Source organism: Zootermopsis nevadensis, unplaced genomic scaffold (assembly GCF_977971745.1).
Source record: "Zootermopsis nevadensis isolate Lab colony 2312 unplaced genomic scaffold, Znev_1.0 Znev_ptg000017l, whole genome shotgun sequence".
Classification (NCBI taxonomy): domain Eukaryota; kingdom Metazoa; phylum Arthropoda; class Insecta; order Blattodea; family Termopsidae; genus Zootermopsis; species Zootermopsis nevadensis.
In genome coordinates this window covers 9,225,535-9,249,515 of record NW_028259149.1, presented here as the reverse complement: position 1 = coordinate 9,249,515, position 23,981 = coordinate 9,225,535, and the positions used below count along the sequence as shown (strand labels likewise).

The window sequence follows — 23,981 nt, the reverse complement described above, 5'->3', positions numbered from 1 at the left end:
CAGTTACTTCTGTATGAAATATAAATAATTTAATAACTAAGAATGTTGAAGTCTAAGTTGGTCTTACGGGCAGTAATCCCATATGGAATTGTACGTATATACCAACGTTTCGTAGGAAAAGATTGCCTCCATCTTCAGAGATCAGGGTTGATGAATAGCGACTTCCGAGGATCCAGTCACATCAGAACCCTGAAGATGGGGACAGTTTGTTCCCGAAACGGCGGTTTACTACGGCTACCAGTTAACGCGGCTGATTGCCCAAGATGATTTTATTGCTATATAACTAAGTTCGCAGCAGGAATGCTGATTTTCCACGGAAAGACGCCTATCTAATTCGCCGTAGTGATGCGGCAATTTCTCTGTCGTATCTGAGCGGCGTGTAGACTATACGTTACTCACTAGGGGCAATGATTCAGCAGTACGAGCATCCGACGACAAGAATTACTCTTCTGACGTCTTGTTTCCCTGTAAGTCTCGCACATCTGTTGAGAGTCTTGAAGATTGAAGATGTTTATGAATTGTAGAACTGGCAGGGAAAGATATGAAGACACCGAAGAAATCCACGAGACTCCACGGTTATATTATCCTAACTGTATTTGACGTTTCGGTCAATTTGAAAGGCACTTGTCGACCTAATGATGAAGGAAACATGCACCTCTGAAACGTCTGAAGACTTCTACTATACTACACGCCGCAACTTCCTAAAATATGTTATCTTCATTCTCGCCGCCGTGAGAATATACGATCTCATAAATTTAAAAATCAGTTTTCTATGAACAGATAAAGGTGCCTCAAGTCTAGATGTAGAGACACGAATCTATTGCCAGTATATGATTCTGTTTCTTATTTATATCAGCTTCTTAAAATGATAACTTTCTAATTTTTCTTATTATTCGACCGTTTTCGTACCCTAAAGATAAAACTTGAGTCCGTCTGACATGGGAATTCCTCTCTAACGGATTTTTATGAAACTTGTTATGAACATCACGTCACTAGATATGTCACTTCTCAACTTTTAAATTTTATACCGCCAATAATATTATAGGCAGGTTGAAATTGTGAGGTGGGGCTGACACCAGCGAAGGCAGCAGAAATTGTGCGATATGTCCTCGATAATTTTTAAATCCTTTTAAAGGTAATGACTTTGTTGACTGTACAACAAAGTGGCCGCTGTGTGATATAGACCTATGTATTCAGCTATCCTAACGGACAGCTGGTGTTAAGGACGTGACATGTATACGGGTAAATCACGAATTATATGTAAAATTAAAGCTGTATGTGTTACACTTATAGCTCGAGATGGATGAACCGATTTGACAGAACTTGGCATCTGTATTTCTTGGAACTAGAAGATGATTTTAGAAAGGCCAAAACATAGAAATAGTGTACTGTTTTCGAAAACTGCTGAGGGTGGTTTCCGTGTCTTGGAAACTAAGCACGATAAGCAGTGCAAAAAACAAAAAAGAATTTCTTTTCGGCGAGGTTATTACAGGAACTAAGGTCACAACCACAGAACTGTCTTAGTTTCGATTCTTGGTAGATATGCCTGGTTTAGTGAAATAATACTAATATTTTCTTCTGTAATAAGTAACGGAACATATCCAATGATCATGACTAAGATGAGCTGTGGAGCAATAAATATTGATGAGAAATGTAAGCACTTGTCCAATTTCTGCAGTAACACTACGGGAATTATGCTGGTTTACGTATAAATTAAATTACGTATGAAACCCGAATTACAAAGATGGAAACTGCGCTAGTCTATGGTATTATATTGTGCAACTTGTACACAGTCGGAATAAATCTGCATTAGTCGTGGTAATTACATTCACAAATGGTTCTCTGCGTTGTTTAATCATTAATTTGTAGCTCTTATCTCTGTTGCCGCGTACACTGAAAATATATTTTTGTTATAGCCCGCGTAAACTTTCGAAACATTTTCAACAACGTACCATAAATTATGGCACATTTATGTGAGATATTGCGATAGTTCATGTTTTTGCTTCTTATTTTATATTGATATGAAATTATCACTTTTAATAGATTAAATCAGGGGTTCGTTACCCGAGGCCAGTCTGTGGATCTTATATGGCCGGTGTCTATTCCTCTGTAATATTGTGTCATTCTGTATGATGAAAAGTGGTTTCTTCATAACATAAAAGAAGCCTTGTTAATGCTGTCGGTGAATGGCGATACTGCCACCCTGAGAAATTACAACTTTCTAAAAATTGCTTGTCATATCCCGAACCAAAATACATCTCCCTTATCAGCACTTGGAGGAATGCAAGCGATTTGCAACAACAAAAATTAAACGTGATAATTTAAGTTTACTGAGGAAAAAAACCGTTTCAAATATGTCACTAATGTCTGATAGATAATGTTTAACCATCATGTGAACTTGTTTGTATAAAGTGATGACATTTTTAATAAACTGCCATGATTTTTCAGTAAGTTGGCTTCATTTAAAATCTTGGGGCCGCGAGTCCATAAAAACTAAATGTGGCCATATATCTAGGAAAGGTTCAGAACCTCTGGATCGAATGGATGTAATTATTAATGTTAATTTGGAAAGTACGAAATTGCGTTAATAACTTCAAGCTGATATTAATTAAATCCAAACCTTCTATGTTATAAAACAAATCGTTTTAATCCGACGTTACAATACCTCTTTTAATCACAACGTCACATATTTCTGTCGCCGTCATGTTCATTGTTTAAAACACAGACTCGAAAAATTAAAGATTTATTTATAATCTCTCATCTCATCAAATTCCGCGTTGCTCATGAAACTAACATAATTTAGTGTCTATAATGCTCTTTCCACACATCATCAGAACACCTATAATGAACTTGATCGTTTTAAAATAATACTATAAGAAAGTTACTCAATCTACAGGCTCTACTTCAGTGTCCGATACAGCTGTCCCACCCCAATAAGATTTGGTCCAATTATTTCTAGGACACACCCAACCCACTCTTCGTATCTTTACGTTAATATCTTTCTCTTCCTGAACCTTACAAGTTTCCAGACATTCCGTATTTTTTCAATCTCCACCCGACAGAAACAACTCGGCCCTTTGAAGATCTGTTTTCCTCCTTCATTTCCCATTGGCTGTCGACGAATCAAACGCAGCAATCTCCTTCGACTTTGTGCCTGTAGTGAAAACACCGGGAGGAACCTTTGTTTAAACATTTTGCCTTCAATATTGAACCAGTTAAAGTTTCCGAAACGTCGGCAGTACAGCTTGCATCTGCATCGTGCTATTGCGCGTCAAAATACACACTTCTCAGTTACTGCGCTGTGTAGTGTGGTAGAAGTGTTCCAACGTTTCAAAGATTCTTGCTGCTTCCATCATCAGAACGACCAGGGCGCCGAAACCCAGAATAGTATCGTCGTTGTATAACTTATATAGCTAAAACAGTGTTATAAAATAACCTAAGAATTAATCAAACAATTTTTCAGTCAACTGCAAACTGCTCTGTAGCTATGTGTGAAATGTGAATAATCATGTGTCGATATGCTTGCAGATCGACTATCACTTTTAATTTATTAACTTCCGACTGTAAATTCGCAGCTGAGTATTAATTTCTAGACCGTACTACCAAAAGCAATATAATCCAGTTAAACTGTAAGAAGTTTAGATCATTTGGTGCGACGCGTGACGGTTAAGTACGACAAAACTACTTGTCAGGGAAGTGTATACTCTTCTGATGTGCTGAGTACGATCAGGCCACTTAAGTTTAATCGAGTGTTACGAATCCTTCTCGCCGGCAGGGGGCAGGGTAAATGACAAGAAGTTTTTCAACTCTCTCCCTATCCAGGGGTGTCAATATCATCCTGTTAACCTGTCAGGGGGGATTTGTAATCTAGACTTTGTTTTACTGCCTGGGGTCACCCTTAATTTTTCGTTGTCCTTTACGCTTTACTACTCACTCGCGGGCTGTCTGCCTACAGACGAGGATAATTTGCTAACCTTTTATAAGAAACAGATTTACATGGGCCTATTACATAATTGCCTTTAACAAAATAATTTGTCACTTTTTAATCGTTCGCTTAAGATTTTGTTAAATTTGTTGAAATCTTTAATGAATGTGGAATGTTGTTTTAGGGTAAGTTAGTGTGTATGAGAAAGTAATAAATGCACAAGTTTTATCTTGAATCTTCATGACGAGGGGCAACTTGGAAGGCCTGTGAATAAAAAATGGATGTCAGTGAAGTTGAATATGTACATGTGACAAAATCAGGGCCTTGATGATGGAGGCAACAACACCTGTGAAACGTCGGTCAACTTCTAAGAGACTGCACGGCGCAACATCCCAGAAGACAGCCATTTTCGTACTCGACGAAGTGAGAACCTGAAATATCTTAACGTAATGCAAGTGGTGTACATAGTTACCACTGCCTCTGTGAAGAGTTGCGTTAGTGTGCAGGCCCCGTAGCGTATTTAATGCCCGATTAGTTTAGAACGTGAAACGTTTCGTATTTTTTTATGTTTCGCTTCACGTTTCAGCTGCTGCGTGTAGTGTGATTAATGTGATCTTGACCCCAGGCTCACGAACAACAATACACCCCCCTCCCCCGTCCAGAGCAGATGCCGAGCTGAGTCTGGCCATTCACACTACAACACAAAAACACTGAATGAAGGGAAGCCTGTATATGGGAAGTATGCTTTGGGGTATTTTTCTCCATTCACAGACATTGTGTGGCACCCGCCATTCATTCACGCAACCCGGTAAATACGTCCATTTTGAAAAGTTTATAAGCCACATGCCATGTTTCATGTCTGCTCCTGATCGATTTAATGTTTTTGTAATGTTCCATCAGCAGTGTAAAGTTGACAATATGTGGATTATCATCATCATTATATAAGATTATTATTATTATTATTATTATGTAAAATGACTGTCTTTGGAATGTGCCGTACCTGAAATTATAATTTAATAAAATAAAATAATTATTTAACGTTGCTTTAAAATGGGGTACTTTTATTCACAGCCTTACACATTCCTAATTCGATCCCGTACTTTCATTAAACCGTATATAGTTTCTATAGTTGATAAAGCTTTGTTAAATGAGCTAAGGAGAAATATAAATTCCAGATTTATCTAGCACTTTTATTTTCCTCAGGTGCCAGTATAGTTTTTGTCTTAGCTGCCACGTACTTTGCTTTCAACATTGTTCCTGTGTTTGAGCTGTTATTGATTTCAAACCTCCCAGCGTTCCCTTCGTCTGTGCCCCCCCCCCGGGGGGGGGGGGGAGTGGCGGCCGCGAAATATACATATAACATATATTCATGGAGTAGGACCTTTCGAGATTTGAATTAACTGGGGTAAAAGCAAACGAAGTTGACTGGATGAACGCACACTGAAACGAACATTGTTATAGGTCTTTAATATTTAGCGTCTCCATATTCTAAACGTGGTTACGTTGTATTGGCCGCACGTAACGAAAGAAAGCTAGAGGAAACCCTGGCGGTTGCTATAGGACAATTATGATGCCCCATAGAATGGACCGAAAAAGTATTCACTCTGAATTGATGATGAGGAGGAATTAACTTCAACGACAACTCTCCTTTCTATGTTTTGTTTTAGGGGTGGTGAAACGTTATAGTGTTATGCCTGAATAACAGACAATTTTATACAGATGTTGAAACGCGTAGTAGACAAACATTAAAAATATGAAAGATTAGTGAGTGTACAAAAACAATTGATTAATTATTTGATCAATTTCTTTGCTCTTGAGTCCGAATAAGTCAGAAGTAAAGACGCATCTACTTTCGCGAACGTGTTATGAGGATCGTAAGTCACGCCATTATGATACTTGTGAACTTGATGTTCAGATCTTAAAAATTATAGATATTTTATTGCGGTAATATTTTTTAAGAACATGGTCACGCTACGAGATATTTTACATCAATAATGACAACTGTTGAATTATTGTAATTTTACATGCGAAATATGTACACACATGCAATATTTAGTCAGTAGGATAAAGTCTCGCTGCCTCAGATCGCTTGTTCTTATGTCTCTCGAAACCTTAAGTAACTAGTTTGAATCCGGCGTACGTTACCTTCTAGATTTTAATGTCCTGCGTAAGAAGAAGCCTTTCAATGGATTAAGGTTAACACTTTGTCCAAGGAAACCTGCCAAATGCCTGAATTATTAATTCTTTGCTTTATTTATTTAACGACACTTTTTAGTAGCTCGGAATATATAGCGTCGAATGTGAGGATATTCGCTGTTGATTGATGAAGCTTTTGTAGCCTGCGTGGGATTCACTGCCAGAAAGCTCAGAACACGTGGTGCCTGGATGATGATTCGAACCATGCACCTCAGACGGGTTAAGGCTTGATAGCAATTTTCTTGTTGCAGATCACGATGTGGCAGAGGACCGGCGGTGAGAGTGAGTCTGGCGGGGGATGAGTTCGGGCGCGGCCTGCCTCCACCTCTAGCAACAGCTTTCACCTCCAGAACAAACAGCCGGTCCCGTCCATGGTGGGCGACAGGGAGGGGGATGGAGTGGGAGTTCGTTGGGAACTCGGAGATCTTCCCAACAATACCACCGGGGGAGACGACGCTGGAGGCGGCAGTGGGGGCGGAGGAAGCACCAAGGAGGTGCGATACGCACCTTTCCCCATGTCTTCCCCGCCTCTCCCGCCGCCCCCACCCCCACCCCCGCTGCCGCTCAACATGCAACAACATCGGGCCCATTCTCGCTCCATGTCGTCACTTCCTCCGGAACCCTTTATGATTATGCGTTCCAAGGCGTTGAATCGTCGGGTATGTATAAATGTGGGGGGTGTCAAACACGAAGTGCTGTGGCGGACGCTGGAGAGACTCCCGCATACGCGTCTGGGACGACTTCGAGACTGCAACACCCACGAAACCATCAGTGAACTCTGCGACGATTATTCCCTCATCGACAACGAGTACTTCTTCGACCGTCACCCTAAGTCCTTCAGTTCCATTCTCAACTTCTACCGCACCGGCAAGTTGCATTTGGTGGACGAGATGTGTGTGCTCGCGTTTAGTGACGACTTAGAGTACTGGGGCGTGGACGAGCTGTATCTGGAGTCTTGCTGCCAGCACAAGTACCACCAGAGGAAGGAGCACGTTCACGAGGAGATGCGCAAAGAGGCCGAGTCTCTCCGGCAGAGGGAGGAGGAGGAGTTCGGCGAGGGGAAGTGCGCGCAGTACCAGAAGTGGCTCTGGGATCTGCTGGAGAAACCCACCACGTCCATCGCCGCCAGGGTAAGTGGGACGACAAGGTCAGTAGTGCGTTTCGTACCGTTTACGTGTACGAATTGCGTAAGACAACCCTGAGCCATTTGCGGGACACAGCGCCTCTCCTCTCGAATAAAATATTGCCAGGCTCTACCTCCGTACAATTTTATTTTTCAAGTTTAAATCTTCCATCCGGCTCGTGCACATCAAAGCGAGCAGAAAATAAACTTTTTCTAAAAGTACTATTTATATAGCCTGCTTTTACATAATTTTAGGCACAGTCCCTAAACGTTTTAATTTACTTTTATAATTGAGCCTGTACCAACGCGCAGATGAAATTAAAAACATAAGGCGTACGTTGCTTTGGTCCATAAAGTCTCACACTGCTACGTTCCACTGAAATATTTACATCGCCTTCATTTCTGTGTGAAAGCGTGGTGCAATCGTCTGCACAGAAATAATGTTCTCAGTAGTCCTATATAGGCTAGTACTTCCTGGTTTGTGGATTTTATAAAATCAGAAGCTCCCAGATGCTGCTTCAGCCCTTTAAGCAAATGAAGCAATATCTGTGACGCTAAAATTGACGTCACGGGAACACGTAAACGATCTGAAAGAACAGACTTGTGTGAACAGAGCTTAGAACTACGTAACGATGAATGAGCCTGTCTTTTAGGGCTGCACGGAAAATAACTTTTACCGGTACCTGCTTGGTGTTCGGAAGCTTCTGGGTTCAAACTTCGACCAGGCGACCGGCGTTTTTGATCTGGTCTTCGGCACATTCCGGGGTAGTACCTTCATGTAGCCATCACCGCGTTTTTCCATAAAATTTACAATTCTTTGATCATTATTCATTCATCATTCGACTCCACATAATGTGAGTTTTTGTCAGTGTAGCTAAATGAACTACAAAAATATTTGATGAATTTGAATTTGCACTTAAACGCATATTGAAGGAATATTTCGCAGACATCTGTGGAATACGGATAATACCTATATAAACAATTCATATTTGACACATATATTGTATTATTCATTTTGAAAAGTAAACGAATTGATTGAATGAGATGCTGTTATCTCGGACGAGTGTCTGCGACAGTAATTTTATTGTACTGGCTTCAGATCATGAAATATTGCGTGTTCGATCCAGCCACGAGGGAGGTGATGGAGGGAGGAAGCTAATCCATTAGCAAATGTTAACATTTTATATACGGACATGCGTGATGGAACTGAAGTCTCGGCATTTTTATATGAAAATATATCGAAATATACTATAAAATGGCCGATGAACTTTGGAATTTAAACAAATCTGATACAGTACGTCATGCTGCATTCTGTATCACTTGATGTTGTGTTCATAAATCTGTATTCTTAAATGAAGGCGAAATTATAAGTTGCACGCCAAACGACACAATTTTACTTCTTAATATTTTAATCTTTAGGTTTATAGACAGAACTGGGATACTGGGAACGACCCGTTCTTCAAGTGCCTGAGCACTGCGGGTCCCAACTTTTCGTTGGCTCGATCTGTAGACATTCGGTAGGACTCCTTGGACGAGGGATCGGCCCGTCGCAAGGCCTCTACCTGTACACAGGACAGCACAACAAACATCCATGGCGTGAGTGGGATTCGAACCCACGGTCCCAGCGACCAAACGGCACAAGGCCCACGCCTCAGACCGCGCGGCCACTGCTGACCCCTTATGGGCAGAAGGGAATATGAAAGTTTTTAATGATGTGATAGGTCACATAACTGGAATGTCGTTTGTAAATTCTTCATGAGTGTAATTTTAAATTTGTACTGTCAACTTTGCCTCATTATCGAAGGATTTATTAGCTATTGTATAGCCTTTTACATTCTTCCGTACATTCCGATTGTGAGACAAAAATGATTAGAAGCCAATTTTTTTAATTACTTTATTTGTTGCTTATATCAAGCAATAACATTGACATTGGTACCCAAATCATTGAAATGTTTCTTTTATATGTCTGTTTACTTTTAGGAATTGTCAAGTAAAATGGAATTTTAAAAGGGGCAAAGACTCCGTCATTGTCAAAACAGGAATCTCGCAGTTTTATCTTGGTGGCATTGCCCTGGATCAGTACACGTTAGGTGTTTGTTGTCATAATCATACGTGGGTGTTGGCAATACGTCAGTGTTAAATTGTTATCCTTTTCCCTTCTGTGGCTATGGAGTTATTTCTATGATTAAACTGGGAATTGACAGCAGTTACAATTGTATCGTTATCTCTTTCTCTATAAATTTAGTTGCATACCTGATCAAGTGCCTCAGTAATTACTGATGTGATGGAATACGATAATTTGAAGTTTATAAAGGATTTTTGTGTGATATCCTCGTGAATGACAATGTTCCCTACACCTACACTGATATATAATTAATCATTTCGTGAAACTAGAGCCAAGAAGCTTATGGGAGACGTAAATGGTCTCAACAATGCATAACCTATTAAGGACTTCTACCTATTGTTGCCCCATGGTTACCCGTGGCTTATTAGAGAATGAATACATAATTTTAAAACGTCATATTTTAGTTAAAAAAAAAATCTGAGAGACGGTTATGATGTTTGACAAAGACAGTTATAGGAAGTTTTCTGGTTTGTGAATTCGCGAGTTTCTGGCTTGTTTATAAATAAAATGAAAGATAAAAGGTTATGTGTATTTTTTTCCCTTTTGCTGTCATAGGAGGAAGTGTAACAAGTTTATATGTGAATATAACGAACTAGACGGTTCTTTTATAAGTAACAACGGACGTTTTGTATTCAAAATTCAGTTTTATGCTCTGTTCTGACGTTGCGTAAGATTTTAAGAGTCGGAAATGTCTGGTAACGGGACTGAGGCATGTTGCTTTATGACTTCCACAGCTCCACATTGGCAAGTGTACAGGATGGGTGAGATTATGATTCTGTAAATGTCATATTTTCGTAGAAATTTGTACGCAAGTGTCGAAATCTGAAGTCGTTTAAATTAATGCAGAAGTTTATTAGGTGGGCCTAGTATTTCCTTCAATCCGAGAAACTTGCTCAGGACGAGACACATTTGGTATCGCCGAGCTAACTGGCTTTGCTGAATCTTCGTTAATGTTTCAGGAATTAATGTCCAGTATATTGTAGCTGGAAGTTCCATCATCGCTTACGGCCATTCGCTGTATGACAATACATGGTTCTTGCAGACAGGCGAACCTACCAGTAAATAATAATAAGACAAAAAATCGCTACTTTCGATATGGGTGGTATCCTCTCACCCCCCTCCCCCCCTTGCGGGAACAGAACGAGAAACTCTGTCTTTAAGAGTCTGTGAAAGAAGTTTACATAACCAGAAGAATCCAACCGTGAGCTTCTATCTATGCCAATTAAAAACCTTTATGTAGGCCTACACGATAACAGGAAGGCCTTTGAGTAATTTTGCCCATGTATCTGCTGCCAGGCGGAAATATTAACTTCGTAGTAATCTGACGTGTATCTCTGAAAGTTTGTAAGAAGGCGAGGCTTTTGGAATTTTCGTACTCCCCATAAATTTAAGGTCCAGCAGATAAATGTCTTCTGGGTTGTTGCCCCGTTTAGTCTGGTAGAAGTTTTCCATCGCTTTTATCTCCCTGATGATGGAGGCAGCAGGGACCTCTGAAACGTTGGTAAACTTCTTCCAGACTACACATTGCGCAACAACCCAGAAGACAACAATTTTGTAATCAATCTGGACCTTCGTGAGAAAGTAGTTAGAGATATTAACGTAATTTGTAACGATACTTCCAGTGTCATGACCACAATTAGATATCCATGAGGCCAGATTAGATGTCGAGAACTGAGAATTGGTCGATCCGCTTTACTATAATATCGGATTTGGGTTAAATTTGTAATGTAATTTGGCAACTTTCGTGGTTTTGATGGCAAATCATTTTACCGACGTTAGCATTCTTATGAATGTAGTGAAATTCCTATTCTTACGAAATTACGTTGTATATAGGGTCTAGATTCTTGAAAAAATGTAGACCACCTCCTTTGTATGCAGCTTATCAGGTTTCTACATCTAATGAAGTAATTAGTTTGGCAAAGACATAGCAACACCAAATACATGATTACAGTAATTTTAACAATTCTGTGGACTCGAAAATTGCACGCCGTTCTCGTTTGGCCTCTCAATTGACAGAAATCCTTCGGCTGTTAATCAGACAGATCATGTTTCTCTAGTGAACTTAACTCGCTAAAGGCATTCAAAGATCTTTCTTAAACTGAAAGGTCAGTCTAAGGTCAAATGTGAAGGATGGAAATTATCGCATAAATGCCAACCTCCTCCTACAAAAAGTTGCAAGTTTTATCGACTTTGTAGACCTAAAGTTTCCGGTTGACACAGTTTGAGGACCGCTGGATCGAAGGCGTGGCACCAGGTCCCTCTGAGTTAATACGGTTTAAGATTTCATCTTTCATTCTTCTTCCAGATTTGATCTCTAACCACGGCTTGCTTTTTTTAGAGACTTCCTTTCGGCACAAAGAGTCGTGAACCATTTATCATATAATCAGTGACGGACTTGGCATTTTCTCAGTAGGCCTACTCCAGAAACCCAGATGTATCCAAATGAAGGCGAGATAGTGTATGAAGATAATAATTCACGGTTATATGCGGAGAGAAATTGAATTTCTTTCATACTGTCTTTTTCCACAGTTTTGTTTTCTTAATGTATTTACCATAACAGGATGCTGAAGAAAATTGCGTAACAAGACGTTTTATATCTTGTGCCAGATATATGATATTATCAAGTTACACAATTTTGACGCTGCATGTACCAGAAATTGGAGAAACGAGAAATGTATCCAGATTTTTAGATGAATAATATGGAGGGAAGGTACTTTGATATACGTGAGAGGATACTATTAAGAAGAATCTTAAATATATAATGTATGAGAGTGTGGACTATATTTATGTGACACGAATGGTGGGCTTCTGTGAAGACGTAATGAACCTTCATGTCCAATAAATGTAGATGTTCGAGATAATCAAACTTCTAAAAAGTCCGTTTTACAAAAACCTAAACACGGTTATGTTTTAAAAACAGCGTTATAAAGTTCTCAACAAATAAGTGGAAAATAAATTAAGTACTTGATATGGTATTGTAAAATAATATGCGACAAATACTGACACGATTTTCGTCCAGGAAGTCCGTGTCACTTATTGTATGGGGCCTCAGGTCTTGCCGTACTTAATTACTTTGTCTGAATAGTTACATTAGTTGCTTAATATGCCTCAAGGTTTTCAGTATCAAATGGGGCAAAATTTGGATATCCGTGACTCAGAAATGTGACTGTATTTCACCAACATTCCAAACAGTCCAAGCATGCGGGTCATATAATATCGCTATCATAGGTCCTTCATCATTTATCAATCAAGTGGGTTGGTTATATTGTGTCACACTGGTAATGCCCCACATAGCACAGCTTTGAACTTTGTCGGTGTATTTAAAATGGATTTCTCAGGAATCATTTTATATGCATCGTTAATAAAAGTGGCCAGACTTTAAATCTGAAGTAGGCCAATGTATGACTTCTTTGTTCTTCTGTTGTGACAGCGTCACCTCGGCGAGAACTTTGAATCTCACCCGGGGTAATGTATTCGCACCTGTCGCCTATTATCGTATGCCGTAGAACGCAACAAAGATCATGGTTCACTGAAATGATTTATTGCCATTTTATGGAGTTATAAAGTGCATTAGTGGCGTAGATTATAGAGAATATTCAAAGTGAAATCTGTTATGCAGGTTGGCACATATTCAAATGCAATGTAACAACTTTTAACATTAGTTCACGACTTATAGCCTAAATACGAGACAGTGAAGAATATGAAGATTGCTGTCTTCTAGTTTGTAACGCCGTGTAGTCTGGTAGAAGGTTATCGACGTTTCGGAGGTACTTGCTGCCCCCATCATAAGGCCAAGTACCTCTGAAACGGTCCTTGAAGATGTCTGTCTTCTGGAATGTCGCACCGTTTAGTGCGGTAAATATTCTTAGGGTTTTACGGATGAACTTGATGACTGAGGTTCTAAGCACTTCTTAAACGTCTGTCAATATATACCACACGATAACAATTTTTGTCTCCGTAGGAGTCTGAACTGTCACCAAGTTTTTACATTACCGTGAAATGAATTTTAAACAGTTTGGGAAGGTAACTACTTTCACAAATCGGCATAAAATAAATTAATACCAAATTTAATAGAAGTATATTCAGTATTAGATAACACACTTGAGAACGCTTATGAACAAAATGCATTTTGACTGAACAACATTTTTCTGCTCTCGTATTTTATTTAAATCACTGGACACATGTCATTAAAACATTTCACGATTCAACAGAAACTAAACGTGACTTGTGTAATAATATCATTTGCACATGAACAGCTGTTTCTGTATGAAGTTTATACAGCGTGGGAGTATAGTGAAAATTATTATTGGACGTGAAAGCCAATATGTCACTGTGCGCACACCGATCGTACTATGAAGTCAATAAAAAGGCTGGCTGAATTGACCTCACTCAATGGACGTTGCCTTTTTTGTTTGATGAAATGAACAGAACTCTGTAAAATGTTCACGCGAGCGTCTCTTAATTATAACTCACTGCGTGTAGCGGAATTGTTCTTCAGAGCTGATGGTTGCTCAGATGGTCATGGAATTCGCTACCTTTGAAGCTAACCTTTAGCGTCGTAATTCAGAATGTGTGCTGTTTTACAACTGCTGCGTCATGTCATGTGCTTAATTAATCACAGGTTTACTTTATTTTTAACTTATTATTTCTTAAAGTGACTTAGTTATACTAGAATTAAGCGTCTAGATATTCCCCGAAAACAAAACACTACGTTAACATGCTTGGAAAATTCGCTCATATTTCCTGAAGTTAAAAACAACTTTTACTGGCCACTAACTTTCAGAGTTTCTTAAACTTTGTCTTTTAGAGTGACAATAAATTATAACTTGTAAGGATACGAATGAAATCCGATGTCCTACTTGGAGGTAACACACAACACAGCCAGAATTATTGATCGAAAGACTGGGTTATTTCCCCTGTATCCCACGTGTCCGGCGAAAGAGCATGTGTCCCTATCCGAACTTTAAAGGGGTGTCCAGAGTGCTTGTTATTGGGCCCGTGTTCGTACTGCAGAGCTCGGGGTCTCTCTTGCTCAGTGCGTACGGACAATTCTACCGGCATTGCAGCGAACTACTCGACCGCTTGGCTCACGCTGCTCGGACTGGGGCTCGTGAAACCGCCCACATTTACGAGCACCAGAACGAGTAGTCTAGAAGCCAATTCCAATGCCAGTGGCGGGGCAGAACGCGAGGCTGAAGGAAGCTTCTCTTTATGTAAAAGGTCAATTGAGATACGTAAAGGAAATATTCGAATATTTTCGCTGTGTATCCTTGGAGCAAAACTGTAGTGGAACATATTTACACCATGCTCACTGGAAATTTATGGGTGTTGATGGGTTTCAAATGATTCTTGTAGACAGCGATTATATCCTTAAACACCATTGGAAAGTTGACCTTTATAATGGATAAATCTTGTGTTCTCTTTGAGGTGCGGAAGGAATTCCTACATATTATTTATACGATCTTCGGCGTCAAAGGGTTAATGTTAATTTCTCGTCTTCTGTGTTTTTTCAGTACGTCATTTTCAAAATATCTCGTGTATGCCTTTCGCCCACCTGAACCAGCTGAATTGTCGCCCCAATATAAATTATATTATTTCATTGTTGAACAACAATACGTAATCCTTAATCACCAAATTTCTCGTTATGTAATATTTAAATTGCCCATTTACTAAACCTTAGGTATAGATATTTTCATGAGTAGAATATTATTAGACACGTCTAAATTATATTCTGGCCTGAATTCCGGAAAACATATTTTAGGAATATCGCTGCTATCAACCTCATACAAAATTCTATCCAACATTCTTTTGGCAAGATTAACCCCATATGCGAATGAAACTATTGGGGATCATCAGTGTGGGTTCAGACGAAACAGATCAACGATTGATCAGATCTTTTGCATTCGTCAGATACTAGAGAAAAAATGGGAGTTCGGTGGGACTGTACATCAGTTATTTATAGATTTCAAAAAAGCCTATGACTCTGTGAAGAGAGAAGTGCTATATAATATTCTTATTGAATTTGGTATACCAAAGAAGCTAGTGGGTCTAATAAAAATGTGCTTAAATGAAACCTGCAGCAAAATTCGAGTAGGTAAATATGTATCTGAGACATTCCTCATCAAGAACGGTCTAAAACAAGGAGATGCTTTGTCTCCCTTGCTCTTTAACTTTGCGCTAGAATACGCCATCAGGAAGGTCCAAGGTAGGCAGGAGGGTTTGCAATTGAACGGGACACATCAGCTATTGGCATATGCTGATGATGTTAATTTATTGGGGGACGATATAAATACAATAAAGAGGAACGCAGAAGTTTTACTAGAGGCTGGTAGACAAGTGGGGCTGGAAGTAAATTCAGAAAAAACTAAGTACATGTTAGTATCTCGTCATCAGAAGACAGGCGGGCAAAATTATCTTAGGGTAGCTAATAAATCCTTTGAAAGGGTTACAAAGTTCAAATATTTGGGAACAACAATAACAAATCAAAATGATACTTGTGAGGAAGTTAGGAGGAGACTAAATTCCGGAAATGCTTGCTACTTCTCAGTCCAAAATATTTTGTCTTCCCGTCTGATTTCTAAGAACCTGAAAATTAAAGTATACAAAACAATAATCTTGCCTGTTGTTTTGTATGGGTGCGAAACATGGTCTCTCACTCAGAGGGAGGAACACAGATTGCAGGTGTTTGAGAATCGGGTGTTGAGGAGGATATTTGGGCCTAAGAGGGAAGACGATGGGGCGTGGAGAAAACTGCACAATGACGAGCTTAAAAATCTGTACTGCTCCCCCAGTATTGTGAGGGTGATTAAGTCGAGAAGAGTGAGATGGGCGGGACATGTAGCGCGCATGGATGGGACAAGAGGTGTGCACCGGGTACTGGTTGGGAAACCTGAAGGGAAGAGACCGCTGGGGAGACCTAGACGTAGATGGGAGGATAATCTCAGGCGGGATCTATGGGAGATAGGAGTTGAAGGAAACTGGATTTTGTTGGCCCAGGACAGGGTCCGGTGGAGGGCTTTGGTTAATTCGGTGATGAACCTTCGGGTTCGGTAAGCCATCTAGTTAGTTAGTTAGTTAGTAATGCAAGCTTTAAAATTATCGTTTTAGATTTCTTGATATTTAGTGTTTTAGAAATCAAACGGAATTATGGCAGTTTGTAAACTGAATGATCAGTACCAACTGATTTCTTAATTATTTTCCATTATTCCATCACGCACGTCACGTGTTTGTTAGTGTCTTAAAATTGTAAACAATTTTTGCTTCAAAAATCTGCTAAATAGGTTTGAAAAAAGTTCTCTTCGCTAAACATCCTTGCCGATAAGGTGGTGAGATGATCACTGTTGTTATATCACTGCGATAATTCAGATCACAGTTGTTGAACGTGTCTACACGCTTCACAACACCTGTCAGTACGGCATTGATGATAAGGATAATCTGCTTTATTGAACAAGTTACCAAGACAGCTATTAGCCCCCTATCTTATCGCGTGTGCGCAAAACATTTCCATTCTGTCATTTCTGACGAAGAAACACAGTTGAAGTGACATATTGCATCTCTTCAGAGCAGTATTATTAATTTAATTACCACATGTGAAATATGTCTTATGTATCACGTTTGTATAATAAAATTACCAAGATTTCCGTCTTAGAACAAAGGATAAAAAATATGTAAAAGGGCAAAATTGTCTTCAAAAATAATAGCAAACAAATTGTTCAACCTAAAGTTTCTCAGTTCGTAGTAGTTTTCCCTTTAATTGAATGGAACACAGACTTGAATATATTTTGTGAGATTTCAGGTCCTCACGGTGACCGGCATGATGCTGATAAACGTCTGAGATGTTGCGCCGTGTAGTCTGGTAGAAATTAATCGATGTTTCGAATGTGCTTAACATCATTAGGGTCATATCCCTGATGACGTAGGTAGTAAGAACCTCCGAAACGTCGGTTAATTTCTATCAGACTACACCTCGCAGCATCCCACAAGACAGCTATCTGAATATGCGTGTGATTTATTTAACGACGCTGACGAATACACCACAAGTTATGAAGTTGTTCACTAAGTTGCTAAATACTTACTACCAACACGTGAGCCTTTCACGAGATAGATGGCTTTATTAACGTATTTTACTCACTTCTTAGCATATCTTAGGCTTCAAAAGATTCTCCTGACTCATAAACCAAATGCAAAGCGATTTTGCGAATAAGTACCGGTTCTGAAACGGACAAAAGAAGTCACTTCGTTGATAAGAGTTGGTTGTTTACACATCCTCTAATAAAGTACCTACACAAAGTAGCTCGTCGGTAGAAAGTCGCTTTGCGTTAGAAATATCCAGGTCACACCCTCACTCTTAAATTAAAATATTCTCCCCAGCAGTCTGCTCTCAAAGACGCCAGTCCTTCATTTTTCCCCTAGGGAGATGTAACAGAAGAATTTTGAAACAATAACCTCTAACCTTTGCTCCATTTATAAAATTGGGTCAGTCATTCTTCGAGGAATGAGTTGTTTCCGGCGTTACAGTGACAACGAAGGCTGCAATTCGATGTTTCACTTTGCTTTCAGATTAATTGTCTGTAGAAGTCGACGTAAGTTATTTGTAATCCTGAACTTTTACGACTAGGACTCTGTTAAACGGATTAGAAACTAAACATTTATCAAATTACGGAAAAGTTTGTCTTTTGGCACTTATATTTTATTGAATTCCTACGTCATAATTTATTCTGTGCGCTTGTTTATAACACAGGTCTGATGATAAGAAGTTTAGGTGTTTTCCTCCATTTGTTTTTTCTGTACAACATTTGAAGGTTGCACCAATTTTTAAGGGTTACACTGCCATAACTTGGTTTATAGAACCTCGTTTCTGATAAAGACAGCATCAAGTGAAGGTGTTTGTTGTTGATATTAATACAGGTATCGATGTTAGTAAGAAAAAGTCATTAATATCGAATACAGAAGTTTTGGTACACGAAAGGAGAAAAGTGAATTAAAACTGTTTCTTCGAAGCTGAGGGGTCAGAGTTTTGAGTAATAGGGACGCCCTCTATGAAGAAGGGAACATTATTTTGATGCAGATTGTATAATACGTTTTGTAACAATGAAGGGTAGGGACACAGTTTTTTAGAAGTGATTGGAATTTTATAAAAGATGTCTTCTAGGAAACTGATAAATGCATTAAGGGTATAGAATTAAGAAATACAGAATACAGTTGTATGTGCACAGTTAATAAGATGGAAGTGGGAACATGAAAGAGAAGGGAATAGTAGGTTTCTCCTTATAAGAATTGTATTTGTGTAGCACCATTAGAGATAATTAGGTTAAACTGTGGTCCGCAAGAACCCGGCGTTAGGCAGACGCAGTCTTATGCATGCAGAACCCAGTTCAGTGAATGAATGAATATGCCCATTGTGCTCGTTACAGCCGAGTGTCTTCGGCGATGGTTTAAGTAGCAGTCATTGTCGGATGCAAAGCATCGTAATTCTAAACATCTTCCATCTGTATTTTATTGGGCTGTATGGCTTTTCTCCAAGATTCCATTCTTGCTTTATTGCTTCTAGCGAGGCCTGGTTCCCTCTTTTTCGGTTTTGGTTGATCCTGATTTTTCATGCGCTAGTTCGCAAAAGACTTGACAGATTGGTGCGTGCTCTGGAGGCTTCTTAAAAATTCTGTCATACTGTTCCTAAAATGTCATTTACTTCACAGTTTTGATAGGATTTAGTGGATTATCTTACCTACAACGTAAGGGGCCATTTATCCGCAAATGTAACAACTTCATTGACAAAATTAAGTTCTCACAACCAAGTTAGAAGCCATTCCAAATTGAAGTATTTGTTAAACAGACAACACTGTCTTGATTCCTATGTGGCGTCGAAAGTCCTTTCGCTTACACCATTGATAACAGAAGATTGCAATGCCACCACAAATAAATAGGTTTCTTTTGAAGCCGACTTACAATTTACAGCTAACATCTATAACAAAGTTGAGCCTTTTGTAATTGGTACTTACTAATAGAGATAATCGTCTTCGTTTGAAACTCTAAAGACGAAGTGAATGAAAGAATGAGCATTAAATATTGTTTGTCTCCTGTTGTTCGCTTGGTTCTTGAATCCTGTGCTGTAGTCTGTTGTCGTTTTGTTCGGGATATCTTTAATAAATCTTAGAGGCAAAATATGAATTGAGTGTTTCACTAATGAACAAAGAATTGTCTATCCTAATAGGTTCTCTTCGTGACTTCGGCTTAACGCTTCAGGAAGTATTGTATACGGTATACGAGACAGTCTCTAGGTATGGAGGAAAGTTCAGAAAATGTTCTGCAAGCTGTCGAAAACAACAGACAAGGGGTAATACTCCAGTTGAAGAGTTTAACTGGAGCTCACAACCCTTTGCCATAAAAAGAATCCACCATTTTACGTAACATTATGCAGGGGCTCGGATTTCAAAATTATAACACAGGTGTACCTAATTTTTTTAATTGCGTATACGCTTTCAAACCATAATGTTCAACACAGCTGTAGTATTAAATTAGCTGTACACACCTCTGAAATGTCTGTCAACTTCTTGGAGACGACATGGCGCAAGATTCCAGAAGGCTGTCTTCTTCAAAATAAATAGGCGATTCAATGGGCCATAGAACTCCAAGTGACTGGTAGGAAATCTGCCGTTTAAAGAGCTGAAATGTATTGAAACCATGGAGACAAAACACCCAGGCGATGTCTGTACCAACATGGCTGCGCGCTGGGGAACTTCCGCTCCGCCCGGGAGAACCGGTAGAGCTGAGGGGAAGGTCAGGGACGGTGTTCCAGTGCGTAGTTAATAATGACACTGAGTTTGACATTTTCACGGTCGGTATAACAGGGGAACTCCATAGCTAGGCCAGAGCCGTCTGTAGCTGTCACGTCTCGAACGATATTAACCCCTTCTGTGCTTCATATTTTGTTAAAACTGTTGTTTCATTGGAACATTTATAATTTGCAACGTTTTAAAACTGCAAATGGGTGGCTCGAACTGTGGACAGAGGGTCCAAGATGATTTGTGTAATACTAAAGAACAGCTAAGGTGGTTAAGGTGGAAGTAGTTCTGGACACTGTCTCGTTCGTAACATGAAAAGGGTTATTTCAATTCCAGTGAGTTCAGAAAATTTCAGGATTATTTATTTGTTTTCTTCATGACTTTTTCTTGACGGATTTCTTTTAAATTGTAGGCTATATCATATAATTCAGCGCTGTATATTTATAATCTGGGTTTCTGATTTCGTTGTTAAACAGCAGGCAAATTAAATACAAACACAGAGACAGGATTACGCTCTCGATGTTGATACTGATTTTCGGTGCTGGTATTTCTTTGTTTCCGACGTTTTGAATTTACCATCATAATGGCGTCATCTTGTTCAACTATGCATTGCAACGCATACGGTAAAAACACAGTCGATAAATAAATTAAATATGGATATTAATATGAGTTAGGCTTATCAGTGCAACTTCATGTTTTAAAGTTATTCGATAACTTCTTAACTAGCTAACATCGCGGCTCAAGTCGGTGTGTTAGTCAGAAAATTGTCCGGATTTGTTGCGGGATCCGAAGGTCTGTTACCTTGCTCTATAAGTCCCTGTTGGGCACTTTCTTGAGTAATTTGAATCCAGTCCACTGTATTTTATAGTACAATCTCGGTTACCTAGGTCTACTTTCACATTTTCTAGGCAAAATGTTTTGAGCATTTATCATTTAACCATATTTATGCTTCATGTCCTGTCAGTAATTTCCTCCTCGATTTAACAATATCGATAATAAGTCGGGTCTATATTAGGTGAAGTTTACGGAAGTATGAATCTCTTTATTATGTAGTTTTTCCGTTCTCTGTTATGCTGTTTCTCTGTAGATCCAGATGTTATCCTTCGCAGTTTGTCCTGAAACACACTCAGTGAACGATCATTCCATTTGGAAATAAGAGACGGTAAGATAGGAAATTGTAAACAGACTGTGTTCTTTAATATGTACCGATACGAGTATTAACAATTCTATGAAACACCACGAAGTTTATTTCTGTGTATTCCTAAAACGACGAGAGATATAAACACTCACCTTTTCAGTAGTCTTTTTATACCATACCTGAAGAAAAACGTGTAACGACAGATTAACTGATGAGCAAACAGCCTGAATTGATTCGTTGATCTGACAGACTGCATAACAGTTAATCTTAAACCTGTACTGTGTATATTCAAAACTCAATAATTTCTGAAAGGATTTGAGGAAATACACGGTCGAAAGCACAGTTCTGAGATGTAAGTGAAACACGTCACTACATTTCACACACAATTTAACTTCTAAGGTTTGACTGCACCAGTGTTTCTTCGTTCAACAAGAGACTCGACAAGAATCCTTTATACAGCCCCGTCTTTTATGTATAATAAAGCCTCAAATCCTGTTCTGTTTCTCGCATGCCTTAAGTAACACAATGGAGTTACAGGGTGGAATGAGAATCGTGGAAGCGACATCACATTCAAACAGGAAACGGACGGAACTGGACTGTTTTTACTTACGCTCTCAAGGGGCGGTGTAATAGGTAAAATGCGTTTATGTTTTATGCGAGTCTCTCTGAAAAATCACGGTAGACAGATGAGGTCGCTTGCATTATTTTTGGCAGCGAGTAACATTTTCACGTATCAGTGGCAACGGACTCGAAATAAATATATGCCGGCTTAAAGTTAACACTCTATATTTCTATTTGACAAATATTAGTTTTAAATCTTATGAAGGATGTTGGCTGTCCTGTTCAATCACTTCGTACGGATTTTCGGTTGCTATCTGCAAATAGTCAACACCCATCTCATAAAATCATTATCTGTCACCGTTTCATTACTGTCTTCCCATCTCATTCATCGACGTAGTTGAATCAGCGTTGTTAAGTAACCAAATAATCGACCTATAGATGCTTTCTGCTTGTATAAGATCATCAGGCGCCTCTGAATAAGATACGACATCTGTATTCCCATGTTTATTCAGCCTATTGCTATATGAGATTTAACAATTGTTTATAACTTTGCAATAGTTTATACCAATAGTATTGTTTTACAGTAAAATTGTGACAAAACATATCAACATGTACAAATTTGAAGGGGTAGAGTTTTTTTGGGAAACTTAAAGAGTTCCACAGAGATGTTGTAAACCCCCATTATCAGCTGTCAGCACCCAGAACAGCAGTGGCAGACGGTCAGCTTATAAGCCACGGGCGTTGCCTGTTTGCTTCTGAGATCTGCTATATTATAATGTTCCAGTCTTTACTGCGTTGAGTTCTTTGACCTTTTGAGCTTCTTTGCCGCACGCTACGTTCTTCAGTACAAGATTGGGCTTACTACGACTCGGAATCGGGGCCAGAGAGCTCAAATCGGATGCTGTGGTACAGACTGGATTCGTCTAGTTCCGGATAAATTGTCAGTACGTCGTGAAATTTCGAATTTTATAAAAAACGGAGAATTTATTGATTGTATGAATGGCTGTTGGTTTCTGAATATGTACTCTACTCTAAGAGTTAGTTGTTACCCCTTGACTGTTACTCTGCTGTGTAGTCTGGTAGAAGATTACCTGCCTTCATCATTAGGATTGTGATGATGGATGCAGCAAGCACCTCTGAAACGTCTGTATACTTTTACTGAACTACACGACGCAACAACCCACAAGACAACCATTTTCATGCCCGCCGCCATGAGAACCTAAAATATCACAGCGTTCCTACAGATTAATATCGACGTTGAAGTAACCTTTTAGGTGGCTGTGATGAATATATCAGTTAATATGTACAATCTCTAAAATTTAAGCCGTTGGTTGTATTTTAAGTAGAGTAATCTGTTATTAAACTAATTTCCAAATAGGTAATGCAGGAAACACTACATTCAGACTAATACTGCAAATTAATATAGGCCTGTGTGAAATGATTTAAAACAATCCTACGTAATATCCAGTTAATTAAAAGAGGATTAGTTTCCGTAACATGCATGGCTTCGATTACACGTCGTAATTTGTAACTGATATAATTACCGATTTATTAATTAATGTACCTTCTTTAGGTTACAATGTATGCCTAATTCTAAAGTCTGTATCTTTCAGACATTTGGTAGTGTTTCTTAGACGGATAATGCACCTGGGGCAGCGAAAGTTCTAGACTTCGAAGGATGTTAATTAGATGGCGTGGCTTATTAAAATTTACATAAGGAATTGTAAACAGTTTATTTGTAAATTTAACAATCTAGGAACCACTGACATGCCATTTTGGACGGGCGCTTTATATATTTAGAAAATCCAATAAATGTGTGTTTTCCTGTCGTCTCCAATGGTTTCATGTATGATGGCGTGGACATCGTCCAGTGTCTAAGGTATGATATAAACGACGTTTCGGCAGTTCGTTCTACCCCTGTCGTCAGGTTATTGGTTATCATTATACTGACGGTTTTCTAATATGTTTATTTTAAATTTACTGTTTTCGAAAGCGTAAGTTTTTTTATTACTAGGCCAGTAGAATGTACTGGTCGGTATAATAACCTAACATTCAAACGTTTCCGGTTCCGGACCATTACCACCAAAGCAGTAAATAAATCTGACAGTATAATGGTAACCAATCGCGTTAAG

At 39.0% G+C, this 23,981-nt stretch overlaps 1 protein-coding gene across 4 annotated transcripts in view; it reads left to right on the top strand.

The window, feature by feature from the left end:
- Shab (potassium voltage-gated channel shaker cognate b) overlaps nucleotides 1-23,981 on the top strand; it is a 138,220-nt gene that overhangs the window by 61,734 nt on the left and 52,505 nt on the right. For all 4 annotated transcript variants that reach the window (XM_087350349.1, XM_087350348.1, XM_087350345.1 and 1 more), the window contains exon 2: nucleotides 6,373-7,251. In XM_087350349.1, coding sequence (XP_087206475.1) covers nucleotides 6,493-7,251 — 759 coding nt within the window. In that variant the 5' untranslated portion in view covers nucleotides 6,373-6,492. The remainder of the gene's footprint in view (nucleotides 1-6,372; nucleotides 7,252-23,981) is intronic.